Source organism: Macroventuria anomochaeta, assembly GCF_010093625.1.
Source record: "Macroventuria anomochaeta strain CBS 525.71 unplaced genomic scaffold BU25scaffold_2, whole genome shotgun sequence".
Classification (NCBI taxonomy): domain Eukaryota; kingdom Fungi; phylum Ascomycota; class Dothideomycetes; order Pleosporales; family Didymellaceae; genus Macroventuria; species Macroventuria anomochaeta.
Genome location: NW_022985363.1, coordinates 1015349 through 1026873, shown reverse-complemented (window position 1 = coordinate 1026873; position 11525 = coordinate 1015349). Strand labels below are relative to the sequence as shown.

At 52.1% G+C, this 11525-nt stretch overlaps 5 protein-coding genes across 5 annotated transcripts; 2 read left to right on the top strand and 3 right to left on the bottom strand.

Annotated features, from left to right (window-relative positions):
* Window positions 1-505: 505 nt before the first annotated feature.
* On the bottom strand, window positions 506-2025 carry BU25DRAFT_427681 (uncharacterized protein; the record flags this gene model as incomplete). The annotated part of the gene is made up of 3 exons (XM_033708465.1): window positions 506-1707; window positions 1770-1936; window positions 1988-2025. 3 exons carry the CDS (start codon window positions 2023-2025, stop codon window positions 506-508), a joined length of 1407 nt encoding a protein of 468 aa, XP_033567059.1.
* Window positions 2026-2309: 284 nt separating this feature from the next.
* On the top strand, window positions 2310-3270 carry BU25DRAFT_406182 (ribosomal protein S8). The gene has a single exon (XM_033705209.1). The coding sequence runs from the start codon at window positions 2486-2488 to the stop codon at window positions 3083-3085; it is 600 nt and encodes a 199-aa protein (XP_033567058.1). The 5' UTR covers window positions 2310-2485; the 3' UTR covers window positions 3086-3270.
* A 1696-nt stretch (window positions 3271-4966) lies between these two features.
* Window positions 4967-5950, top strand: BU25DRAFT_444879 (uncharacterized protein; the record flags this gene model as incomplete). Its single annotated transcript, XM_033709407.1, has 4 exons — window positions 4967-5155; window positions 5200-5243; window positions 5357-5405; window positions 5457-5950. 4 exons carry the CDS (start codon window positions 4967-4969, stop codon window positions 5880-5882), a joined length of 708 nt encoding a protein of 235 aa, XP_033567057.1. The 3' UTR covers window positions 5883-5950.
* A 591-nt stretch (window positions 5951-6541) lies between these two features.
* BU25DRAFT_406181 (uncharacterized protein) lies at window positions 6542-7824 on the bottom strand. Its single transcript, XM_033705208.1, has 2 exons — window positions 7013-7824; window positions 6542-6953 (listed from the first exon to the last, which is right to left on the bottom strand). The coding sequence occupies exons 1-2, from the start codon at window positions 7530-7532 to the stop codon at window positions 6583-6585; spliced, it is 891 nt and encodes a 296-aa protein (XP_033567056.1). The 5' UTR covers window positions 7533-7824; the 3' UTR covers window positions 6542-6582.
* Window positions 7825-8034: 210 nt separating this feature from the next.
* On the bottom strand, window positions 8035-11271 carry BU25DRAFT_357718 (glycoside hydrolase family 35 protein). The gene is made up of 3 exons (XM_033703578.1): window positions 10098-11271; window positions 8362-10049; window positions 8035-8311 (listed from the first exon to the last, which is right to left on the bottom strand). The coding sequence occupies exons 1-3, from the start codon at window positions 11121-11123 to the stop codon at window positions 8065-8067; spliced, it is 2961 nt and encodes a 986-aa protein (XP_033567055.1). The 5' UTR covers window positions 11124-11271; the 3' UTR covers window positions 8035-8064.
* Between the last annotated feature and the right edge of the window lie 254 nt (window positions 11272-11525).

Here is an 11525-nt window from a genome sequence, read left to right as displayed (position 1 = left end):
AGGAGCTGTGAGCAGCATCCAGGCGCAGCTCAGCCTAGAACTTCCCTTGGCACAGGCTGAGGCCCAGGATGCAAGATGCAGGGCTGATGGTGGATCAACCCGAACTGTGGCTGGGGCGGTGCAAGATGAGCGACGGCACCTCGACATTCAACAAACTCGATCACCGTAATGCAAAATCTCAGCAAATGCTGTGTTTGTCTTCGTATACATCGCCATTCTTTGCTACTATGAGACCTCGAACGCTCACATCAGCGGCAGGAAGGCAACACGCACATGTCATCTCCAAAAACCTGCTGCTATTCTGGGGCCTAAGCTAGGGCCAGCTTCCGCGTACTAGCGTGGTCCTTTGATTGGCACTGCGGCGCTCGGTGATCGCGTCTTACATTGGGGTCATTACCTGTTCCTGCACGCAGATTCGTGATGATGTGTACAACAGTTTGAACGAGTGGGTATATGTTCTAAAGATCGCTCGCCGGCTAAATCGCATGATAAATGCTTGCTACGCTCACCACTTACTGTCAAGCTTTTTCAGGAAACGACCAACGCCCTTTTCAACTTTCACTACCCTCTTTCCCATATTTGAGTTGGGTGTTGTCGCGGTGCTGTGATCTGTAACACCAGCTTCGTGTTCAGTTGGGCGGTAGAACTGCTTATGCAAGTCGGCTGGATCTGTTCCTGGCGTCTGTTGTGAAGTGCTACCGTACTGGTGCTGTCCATAACCCAGGTAGTGCTGTGGCTGGTGCAGACCTGGCGAGGGCAAACCAGGAGATTGAAGGCCGGCATTGTAGCCAGGCGAACCACTATAGCCAGCATACTGCTGAACAGGGATAGATGATTGTCGCTGTATCCCAGGTTGCTGTGGGCTGATCTGTCCGTACGGATCTGCTGGAGGTGCAGATTGAGGCGGCCCTGCAAATGATGGGGGGCTTTGAGGTGGAGGAGGCATCGAGCCAGCTGTATTTGTACGCTGTACACCTGGCGGACCACTGAATCCCTGACCAGGTGCAGGCCCAGGCATGTATGGTCCAGAAGTTTGTTGAGGGGTGAAAGAGGTCTGCAGGGGATTGCTGTATTGCTGAGGCTGCGAGTCATGTACAGCTGCTCCGACTAGACCAGTCCCCTCCGCCGCGTCCGGTGGTGGCGGTGTTTTCTCGCGGTGAGCGATGGGTTCTGGTGCAGCTGGTGCAGCAGGGTTGTAGGCCATTGGAGCGTAGCCTGGTTCTGCTGCTGAAGGGCTTGCGGTCGAGGCACGAGCACCTGGCGGACCAGGGAATGCGGCTTGTGGCGGACCAGGAAAAGCTTGTGTGGGGCTGATGCTGGGAGTGCGGCTCTGGTGTGATATCGCAGCTCTTTCGAGATTCGCAATCACTGGGCTCATTGTGTCGTTCTTGTGCTCGTGATGCGCTGATGTAGGTGAGATAGCCTGGGGGTCTGCGATGATCTGAAGTTGATGTGGTTGCATGACCCTCCGCAGCGAATCCAAGAACATGCTTGCATCATTTGGTGTCCACAGGTAGATGTCCACAGTATGTAGCCTGTACATGTACTTGCCCTGGTTGTTTGGGTCCGGTACAGGAAGGTGCCATTGGGACATGTCTTGCTGAGGCGATGAGGCTGGACTGCCATGCTGGCCGCGAAACGCATCGACAGTCAAGGTAAACAAACATGGATGCTTGTAACTTTGCTCGACCTTCACAACATCCAACTCTGAATGATAACCGAGATCAGCTCAGGCCTTTATTGGATGGTACCTTGAGATGAGGACTTACGACCGGCGAACGCATCCTGGTTTGGTTTTCCAGGATTGTTCGCAATCTCTATGCGCCCACTCTGACGCATAGGGTTATGGTAGAGGTAGACATAGGAGCTCTTTTCGAATCGGTGGTGCGGGGGCTGGTGGGTAGGTGGGGAGAAGTAGTAATGGATGTCTGCGAAGCTGTCGTGGTGTCAGGATTCATTGTAGCTCATGGTGGAAAGAGTGGCTTACAGCGTCGTCAAGGACACCTCGCCCTGCTGTGGAGGCATTGTGCTGATGTATGAGGTGTTAACCTGTCAGCGCTCTAATGACACTATTTATCCAGGATATCACACGTTCACAAGGCTGCAAAGCAAAGCAAGAGAGGTTAGCATGCGAAAGTCACGACAGGAGGTTAAGGAATATATAGAAGCGTCTCAGCATGAGCACGCTAGGATACTGGAGCCGTTGTGAGGTTGAGGGTGGTATTGGTCCTCGAAGCGCCCTCGTTCTTAGAGCCATGGCAAGCGCCAGTGGACGGAGGTCGAGCTTGGACGCTCTTCCGCCGGAATGGCCGCGACTCCGAGAAATTTACTGACGAGCATCCATCGACGACAGCGCGCGCAATTGCAGCACAACATACGGCCTGCATCACCACGAACACACTCATTCGATAGCGCGACCATCGCGGGACCCCCTTCGATTTCGCCGCAGCCCCTCGAGGGCTTTCATCGCATCAACACCGCCAACATGTCGCTCGTAAACCTTGCACATGTGTGCTCACATCTGCAAAATGCATCAAAAGCTCGCCTCGGTCTCACATCGATCCCCGTGTCGAAGCTGCACGTAAATCTGGTCCTTGGCCTGCAACGTGAAGGCTTTCTCTCATCCGTAACCCTCGGCGGCGTCTCACCACCGAAACCATTTATCTTGCAATCGCAGCCCGACCCAGAGGAATTAGAACACATGGCACAGAAACTCAAGGATGAGCCATGGCAGGCATTCAACGTCGGCGGCGGAGAAAAGACAGAGCTGGCATTGGGCAGAGAGAAGATTGATAGCGTCAGCGTACCTCAAAACCCTGCGAGGCGAAGGCTCTGGCTCGGCTTGAAGTACTGGAACAACGAGCCAGTGCTGAAGAACATGAAGCTGGTATCGAAGCCGACAAGACGGATATGGCTCACTTCACAGGACCTGGGCAAGATCACGAGGACACGAGAGTCGAGCTATGTAAAGGGACTCACACATCCGGGAGAGTGCATGTTCCTCACAACCGATCGGGGTATCTTGGAGGCGCGCGAATGTGTGGAGAGGCAGCTAGGCGGTATGGCGCTGTGCAGGGTGTGGTAGAGGAGAAGCAAGATCAAGAAGACGTTCACCATTGTATAAACATTTTGGGGCGGAAGAAGGCTTAGGTCGGTGACACTGCATGGCTCCAGCGTTGTAAGAAAGCTTGTATCAGTACGAAGATCTGGGTGCTAGCTGTACAGGACACTGCATGTGGAGGGCTCTGAGCATCATACACTTGTAGAAATATCAACACGTTCGTAACTCAACCTCCGGCCCTCAATGCAGATACATCTCACCTTGTGCACGTGATCCAGACTCTACAATACTGGGCTTGCTTGCAAACTGCCGAGTTGGCTTTAGCCTTATATCCTACAGCAGGTATGCAAAGCCGAAGCCACCAATTTTGCGGGGATGTTGTCCGCTTTATATTGGGCAATAACACCTATGCAATGTCCGCGTCGACCAGCTTGGCCAGCCTGCTCAGATACTCGCAGCTTCAGCCTGTTTATGCAATCGCAGTCATAGTCTCGGTCGCTGGCCTGCAATTTGACTTTCATCCTCTCCCTTCACACCAACTGCCCTGCGCCTCCCGAGCTCCTGCCATACCTTACTGATCATGGAGCACCTCCTCGTGAGGCCATATCTGACTTCGACTCGAAAACCTTCTACACACTTCAAAACACAGTAACTGTCAATCGTACCCTCAGCGCAGGGTACTTATGGACGAACGGCGGTGTTACCATGAACACATACACGGCCCTCTAGTCCGAGAATTGGCAGCTTTTCTATCAGCAAGGCCGTTACTTCACCGAAATCCCGACCAACCCTCCTTATACCTTGGCCTCACGCAAGACGATAGGGCTGTGCCGATCTTGATGGAGAGGAGTGGCTCTCCTGGGCAGCAGTGGAGCATCACGAAGGACAGCAAGGGCTGGCACTTTACAAATGGGCTTTCAGGCAACAGCAGCTATTTGGCGTTGACAACTACGAACAAGATGCCAGCAATGTCTCCCAGCAAGCTTGGTAGTGTGTAGGAGATCTCAAGCAACCCTAGGTAGGTTGGTTCCATACCACACGAGTGCATCTTCCTTTGCTGGCAGCAATGAAGCCCACGGAATCCAATGGACATGGATAAATACTCCTATGGAGAAGTCGCCAATTTTGAGGTATTCACTGACGCTCCTGCTCAAGATATGACCCCGTGCTGACAGAAGAAAGATCGAAACGTCAACCTCTGCTGCCGCATCGATATCATTGTCCACATCCGCATCTGCCTCAACCTCCATTTTCTCCTCAGCAACATCCTCGCCAAAAGCTATCAGTCAGGTCCATATCGAAGCAGACGCAAACCCCTCACTTGGTGCAGAAGCCATAGCCGGCATCTCGATAGGCTGCTTCGCCGTTATCCTTGCTGCGGTCGTGCTGACGCTGTTTTTGCTTAGGAAGCGGAAGAGATTCAGGGACAACCCATACGAACTTTATGCTGAGCTGCCCAACGAGAAGGTGACGGAGATGGATATATACGCGTATCGCGAGGAACTCGGTGCCACCTCTCTTCGAACAGAGCTCGAAGCCAAAGAGGCAAGACCGAAGACTGTAAAGCTGCCATGATCGTTCACAAACAGTCTTGACCTCTTCTCTGCCTTGCTGCCGTAGAGCTCGCGTACACTCCTTTCTTTGCAGTCTTCGTTCCCATCATGCAAAGGCCGATCAAATGATGTACACCAGCCACGACACTATCGATGACTTGCACATCCTCACCATCAAGAGCTGTCCCCCTTTCGTACTAGTTGTTTCAGTCTCAGCTTTCCAATCGTCGACTTCTTACAATGTTCCTGATCCGGTGACTGCATGCGAAATACTACCCTAATATCACCTACATTCCGGAGGACGCAGGCTACACTGATGAGAATCAAGGTCAGTTGAAAAGACAAACAAAGCATGAGTAACGGAGCTTACGCACACGTAGTCTTCTGGGACTCCACTGCCTGGCTCGGTCCAGCATGTGTATTTGCACCAACATGCGCAACATTGCTCTCTTTTACGGTCAAGACTCTCGTTAATAGCTCAACTCATTTCGCTATGCGTGGCGGAAGAGACATGCTCATATCAGATGCTGCAACATCAACAGTACCGGAGTTCTGATCTCGAACACCAACTTGAACACCCTGAAGCTGTCCGACGGCAAGGAGACAATGAGTATCGGACCAGGCCCGAGGTGGGGTGATGTGTTCAACTAGCTCGAGTTCCCGAACAAACTGTAATTGGAGGCTGTTTGGAGGCTGTAGGTGTTCCTGACCTGCTTCTTGGTGGTGGAATCAGTTGGTAAAGTGTCAAGCATGGGCTAGCCTCTTCTGGTGGAAAGATCAAGGCTTATGAGGTATGTCTTGAGAGAACTGCAACTCCGGGTAACGATACTGACACACCCTAGGCTGTCCTTGCGGATGGTACTATTGCCACCATAACCGCCAACAACAGCTACTCCGACCTCTACTGGGCACTCGGCGGCGGCGGAAACTCCTTCGCCTTGATCACCCGCTTAGTCCCTCAAACCTTCCCATCCATCACACCCCTTCTCGCAGATGCGCACTACGGCTCCACCAACGCAACTCGAGACGCCTACCTCGCCACCGTCCTCAGCATGGCCCTTCACAACGACGAAGACCTCGCCGCAATAACAATCCCTGTCGTCTGCTGGGGACCCAACTACACCGCACCCTCGTACGAAAGCACACTCTTCTACAACGGCACGTTTGCACCATCCTCCGGTCCATTCGCTGATTTCCTCCAACATAACACAACGGGTCTGAGAGCACTAAATGGCACCTCAACACTGCGCCCCATCTCCCTCGCATAATACAGTGTCGCGATGCGCTCAACTATCAAGGAGGGCAGACAGTCCTACGGTCTGCGCCAGAAGTTTCGCGTTGTTTCCATCAAAGCGACCGCAGAGGCTCTCAATATTGTGCATGATAGGTATTTCGCTTCGCTTTCTGCATCGTGTCTTGCGAACAAGGTCCTGGGATTCTTCTCCGGTCTGGCGTTCAACGTTGTGAACCGCAATATGGCCGAAAAGTCCTCAGGCTGCCGCAGAACTTGCCCCTTGAGCCGGCGTTTTGGGTTCGAAGATAGTGTTACTTGGGGCAGCGGAGGGGAGTTTGATCAGGAGGTGGAGAAGTGGGTCAAGAGCGTGGATGTTGACATTGAGGGCAAGCTGGAGGCAGTCGATGGCTTGAATAGATGTATCTACCTGAATGATGCGGGTAAAGGGCAGACGGTGTTTGAGAGTTAGGGAAGCGAAAGCGCGGAGAAGTTGAAGGAGATTTGTGAGGAGTACGATCCGAATGAGGTGTTTCCATACTTCATGCCTGGAGGCTGGAAGGTCGACTATGCTAATGTCTGATGTGTGCATTGAATGTTAGAGTAGCGGGGCAATGAGGGTGTTTGGACAGAGAAGCAGGATTAAGTAACAAGTGGAGTATCAATTCTGGTTCAGTGTAGACTATCTGTTTTTATCAGCCAATGTCATCTTCACATACTGTCTCATTGTCCTTACACTAAGTCAACATAACTACCGTACTAGCATATAATGCAGCGGCTGTAGCCATCCAGCTCGTTGGCCGCCACCTCTCACTCGCCATGGATTTCTGCGCGGGCACTCGACTCCCCTCGGCGATATTCTTTGGCGCTACACACAAGACCTGCGTCTCAGCAATACCACCCAAGAATTCCATGGCAACGACAAACGGAACAGTCTGCTTCACAAAGGTGTCGTACCATGTGAAGTCAGATGTGTTCCTATCACTGTTCACATTGACCCAGTCGATAGGCATCCCAGTCATCCCGAAAGTGCGCCAGTTCTCTGGCGAAGAAGATCCTGGAGGATGTGACCTACTGCATGTACTTTTCGAGAAATCTATCGGGTAGGCTGTGACGATCGTCAGTCCCATTATCGGCAGATACTGCAAGGACGTGGGAGGTGTTTACTGTTATAGCACACATTTCTCTCGAGGATCTCAACGCCACACGCTTGGAGAACCCTATCACTGTACTCTGAATCCGGGAATGGGAAACTACACCGATCGCCGCTCCATGAGATCCCGCGCAGAACGTCGGTACACACATCGTCCAACACGCCGTCGCAACCATTTCGCTGTGCCGATGCTGAAGTTTTATTGAGTCCGGCGAGCATGAATGTACAGGCCTTTGCTTCGCTAATCTCAGGAACACTCATGTAGCTTTCCCAACGGTGTGTTGTCCCATTCTGGTTTCGGGTCTCATTGTAGGTGAGTGTAAAGGTCCAGTCATTCCGTGCGGGATCCATCATAAGTGCGGTCCAGTGTAAGTTGAGGCTGCCTGTGGCATTGATCGGCGCATTAGAATCGAAATTGAGGGCAGATTGGTCCGAATTAATGTCCGTCGTGTTTATGTTGTTTTGAGCGAAGGTCAGTGTTAGTAGTGACAGAGTCGCGAGACGGGTGACCGATGGTAAACGTAACAGGTCCATTTTGGTGTTGTGATGACTGGGCTGACTGTTGAGATTCTGAAATCAAGGGTTCGATGCTGAGTTTAGCTGTTATTGTAAGGTTACGCTGGTTCAATAAGTTCGTACTTGGCAGCTGTCATGTGTTGGCCGCCAATAACGATGGTCTTAGCGCTGTGATTAGGCCCGCCCAACAATGATCTGCTCGGGAAGATACCGGCTTAGAATGTGAGGTGATGGAGTCTGAGGTTTCGCGTGTGATTCATCTATGCACGGATTGCCTTGTTCAGTCAACATAGAGAAGCGAGGACCGTAGTGGCTGGTAGTCGCGACTTGATAATGGAAGTTGTGACAATTTGACAAGACCAAGCCGGTACCGTAGTGCCACCGGCTTGGCGCGTCAATTGGCAAAACCGAACAAAGTCATTGGCCGAACGCGTGTCGTGTGTTCGGTGGTTGGTGGTCTTGTGTAAATACTAAATACTGTGGGAGATATTTGGATGTTTGAAGGATCAGTTCGTATCTAGTCAGATAGCTAATGCTCTTGAGCAACATCCTACGCGTACTGAAATCGGTCTTTCCAGCTCGGTTGCAGCTGCTCCCCATCAATCCCGGCGAAGTCGAATCCGCTCTCATAGATAGCGTACGAGACTAAGCGCAATGTACTAAGCTTCGCGCCTGCATCCGTCTGCGCCCACACTGAAACACTCAATGTATTTGAGCCCTGCAAGTTGAGAATACCTGGTGGGATCGGGAAGCGTGTCTGAGGGCCGATGTGCGGGAAGTACTTGCCATACTGGTAGCTGCCACGTCTGTTAGCTTATGTGTAAATTTCAGGCCTTGCTGGTCTTACCCGTTGACATATAGTTGCACTCTAGCAACCGTACCAACAGCGGCACCGAACTCAACACCGATGGGAACATCAAGGTCCTTGTCGACATTGAGATCAAACTTCGTCGTGAACCACTTGATGCCTGCTCCCTGTACACCGTCTTCGGTCGGACTCGCAATTTCCCAGCTCTCGGTGTCGAATCCAGGCAGGTGCCAGCCAAGGCGTTCTCCGTACAGTCCGCCCTCGTTCAAAGGCCCACGAACGGGGTCAATGTTCTTCTCGCCACCAGCGTTACCTTGAATTTTCCAGAGATCGAAGTTCAGCTTCGTGTTGTTGGCGCTGAGAAGCTGCGCCCCGAGAATGCCTCTTGGGTTCTGCGCACCGGAGGGTCCATAGGATGTTTGATCATGGCCAGTGTAGTCCGTCACGACTGTTAGAACATTCCCTTCGTCCTTCAAAGTGACGTTTTTGAAGGGAACAACTGCGTTGGTCACCCATAGCGTACCATTTCCAGGGTTGTAGCCAATCGACTGTCCGTTGAGCCAAGCGTTCCAGCCTGCTGCAGCGCCACCTTGCACTGTGATGTTCAAGGATGCAGCGCTCTTGTCGGAAAAGTATCCACGATAAACCTTGGCGCCAGCATAGAACTTATAGTCACTGCTGTACAGCACTGGTAGGGTCAACGGCTTGACCTTGTTCAGCGTCGTGTTCTTGTTCGCCACGACCCAGTTGCTATCATCATAAGATGGTGAGATCTCTGGTGCCGAGTCGGCAGCCTTGAAGCCTGTCAACTCAGGAAGCTCGATCTTGCGATCTTGAGCGCCCGTGATCTCAGCAGTAAGACTACCATAGGGTGTCTTGGAGGTCGTTAAGTCCTTGCCATTCCATGAGATCTTCGCGATATTTTTGCCAGCATAAACTTCAATTGTGGTGGCATTGGCGTTGTCGCCGATGACAGATACGGTATCGCCAGATACGCTTGCTGTTCGGACGAGGTAGGGACCAATTACGAAGATGTGATGGTCTGGAGTGACGTTCGGATCCGTTGTAGTGGGAGGAGCGAAGAACGTCCACGCCGTAGGCACGTCCAACAGGTAGGCTAGCACGCCGTTAGAAAGCTGCACGACGGTGGCTCCCTTAGCTTGCTTGTATTTGAAGCTGACAAAGCTTGAGCTGTTGCTAGGGGTAGTCGCGAAGCCTGAGTCTGCGCCATATGCCTTGAAGGTGATGTTATTTTGCGACTTGAAAGCGAACTCTCCGGTCTGACCAGCCTTCAAGTAGAGTACTACAACGGGATGATCGAAAGTTCCGTAGGTTAGAACTTCAGCAGATGAGTACAGAAAAGTCTCATTTCCAACCGCATAGTCAGTGACCACCCATCGGGCTTGCCTGCCATTTAGCTGGAGGCTCGGGATTGTCACTGGACCGACCGATGTGTCGACAGTCAGGGAGAAGTCAGTCACAGTCCTGGACCTGGTGTCGTTCTTTTCAGTAAGGTAGAATCTGCCATCACTACCCTTGCTCTTGAGTACCCAAGTGAATACATCCGTGGTGCTAACCGCGTTTCCAGTTCCATTGCTCTCCATGACGGTGTTGTGGAGACCCTTGCTGACCCGAGTAAACAATGAGATTAGTTTGTACTGCTTGTACTTGTCGCGGACCTCACGAGTCTCGCGAATTGACGCATCGTAATCATAAGAAGTGTACACCTATTGATCTCAGCCAAGTATCATGATTTTAACTTGAGATAGACTTACCACGGGCGCTGCCAGATGGCCCCAATTGGTTCCACCGTAAGTCATGTAGAGGTTCAGGAGTGTAATCCGCTGAGCAATGACGTCCTTATAGAATACGTCGGGATACTCCGGGCTGAGATCTGACTGACATTCATCGAAGAAATGTTCGCCCCACGCCTGAAACCATCCACCACGAAACTCAGGTACATACGCCGGCTGGGTAGGTGATACTTCCTGGAACCATTGGTAGTAGGTGCGAATAACGTTTCCACCGGTGTTGGGATTGGTGCAGCTCAAGCCGCCTGCGTAGCTGTCAAGGCCATAAATGTCCACAGCACCGCCAACGTTATTGTAGTCAGTCGACCAACTCTTGCCTCGGAAGCCCTTCTCGTTGTGTGTCGTAGGCACAATAAGACCTGCATCCTTGAAGGCCTTCTTGATCTGCTCCATGTAGATAACCAGAGTGTCGTTGGGGTCATACTTCGACTGTATCAATTCGTTCTCAACTTGAGTCAAGATGACAGGGCCGCCATTGGTGATCTGATTCTTTGCGATGATGGGGCCGACTTCCGCAATCCACTCTGACCAAGCCTTTCGGTAGGTCTCATCGGACGTTCTGTAGTTGCCACCGCTTCCGTCGCTGGTCCAAAGGGCGAACCCACCACCGTTGGTTTCAGCGTTCATGTACGGACCAGGCCTTGCAATAACGTAAAGTCCAGCTTCCTTGGCGGCATCGAAAAGACGCTGTAGGTCCTTTCCTGGAGTGGTGAAATCGTACACTCCCTTTGATGCAGAGTGGTAGCTCCAGAAGAAGTAGATCGAGACGGTGTTCATGCCATTGGCCCTAAATTTCTGGAAGATATCGAGCCACAACTCTGGAACTGGTAGACGAGCGTAATGAAACTCGCCACTCATGACAATGACGCGCTCCCCATTGACTTGCAAGGAGCCGTTGTCCCATTCGACAACTGTCTGGAGGCCATTGTCGGTAGCGAACACCCTCAGCAGCACGGCCAGGGTGCCGAAAAGAAATGGTAAGAACCTCATGATGGATCTCTGATACTAGGCAGGATCCCTGGGGTCTGTGAGTCCCGCAACCTGGTTAACAGTTGCCTCTTATACATTGCCGGTGCGCTGAGGGCGAGCGGCACGATGGAGGGATCATCATTTCACCATACGGTCACCTCATTGACCCTATTGCTGGCTCATTAATTTACCGTCTATAGTGCTGCATGTGGACACAAACCCGGACATAGGACGTTAAACCAATCAATTGAGACAACCCCAGATAATCTGCAAGGTACCGGAGGCGTCAGGCAAGGAAGATGGCGGGGCATCTTGGGCCAACATCGTTCCGGATGCCGAGAGGGGTTCGCGACAAAGGCGTGATGTCGCGCATCGGAAGGTTTGCCTTTACCGGCTATCGCGATGGTTTTCACGATGACTTTC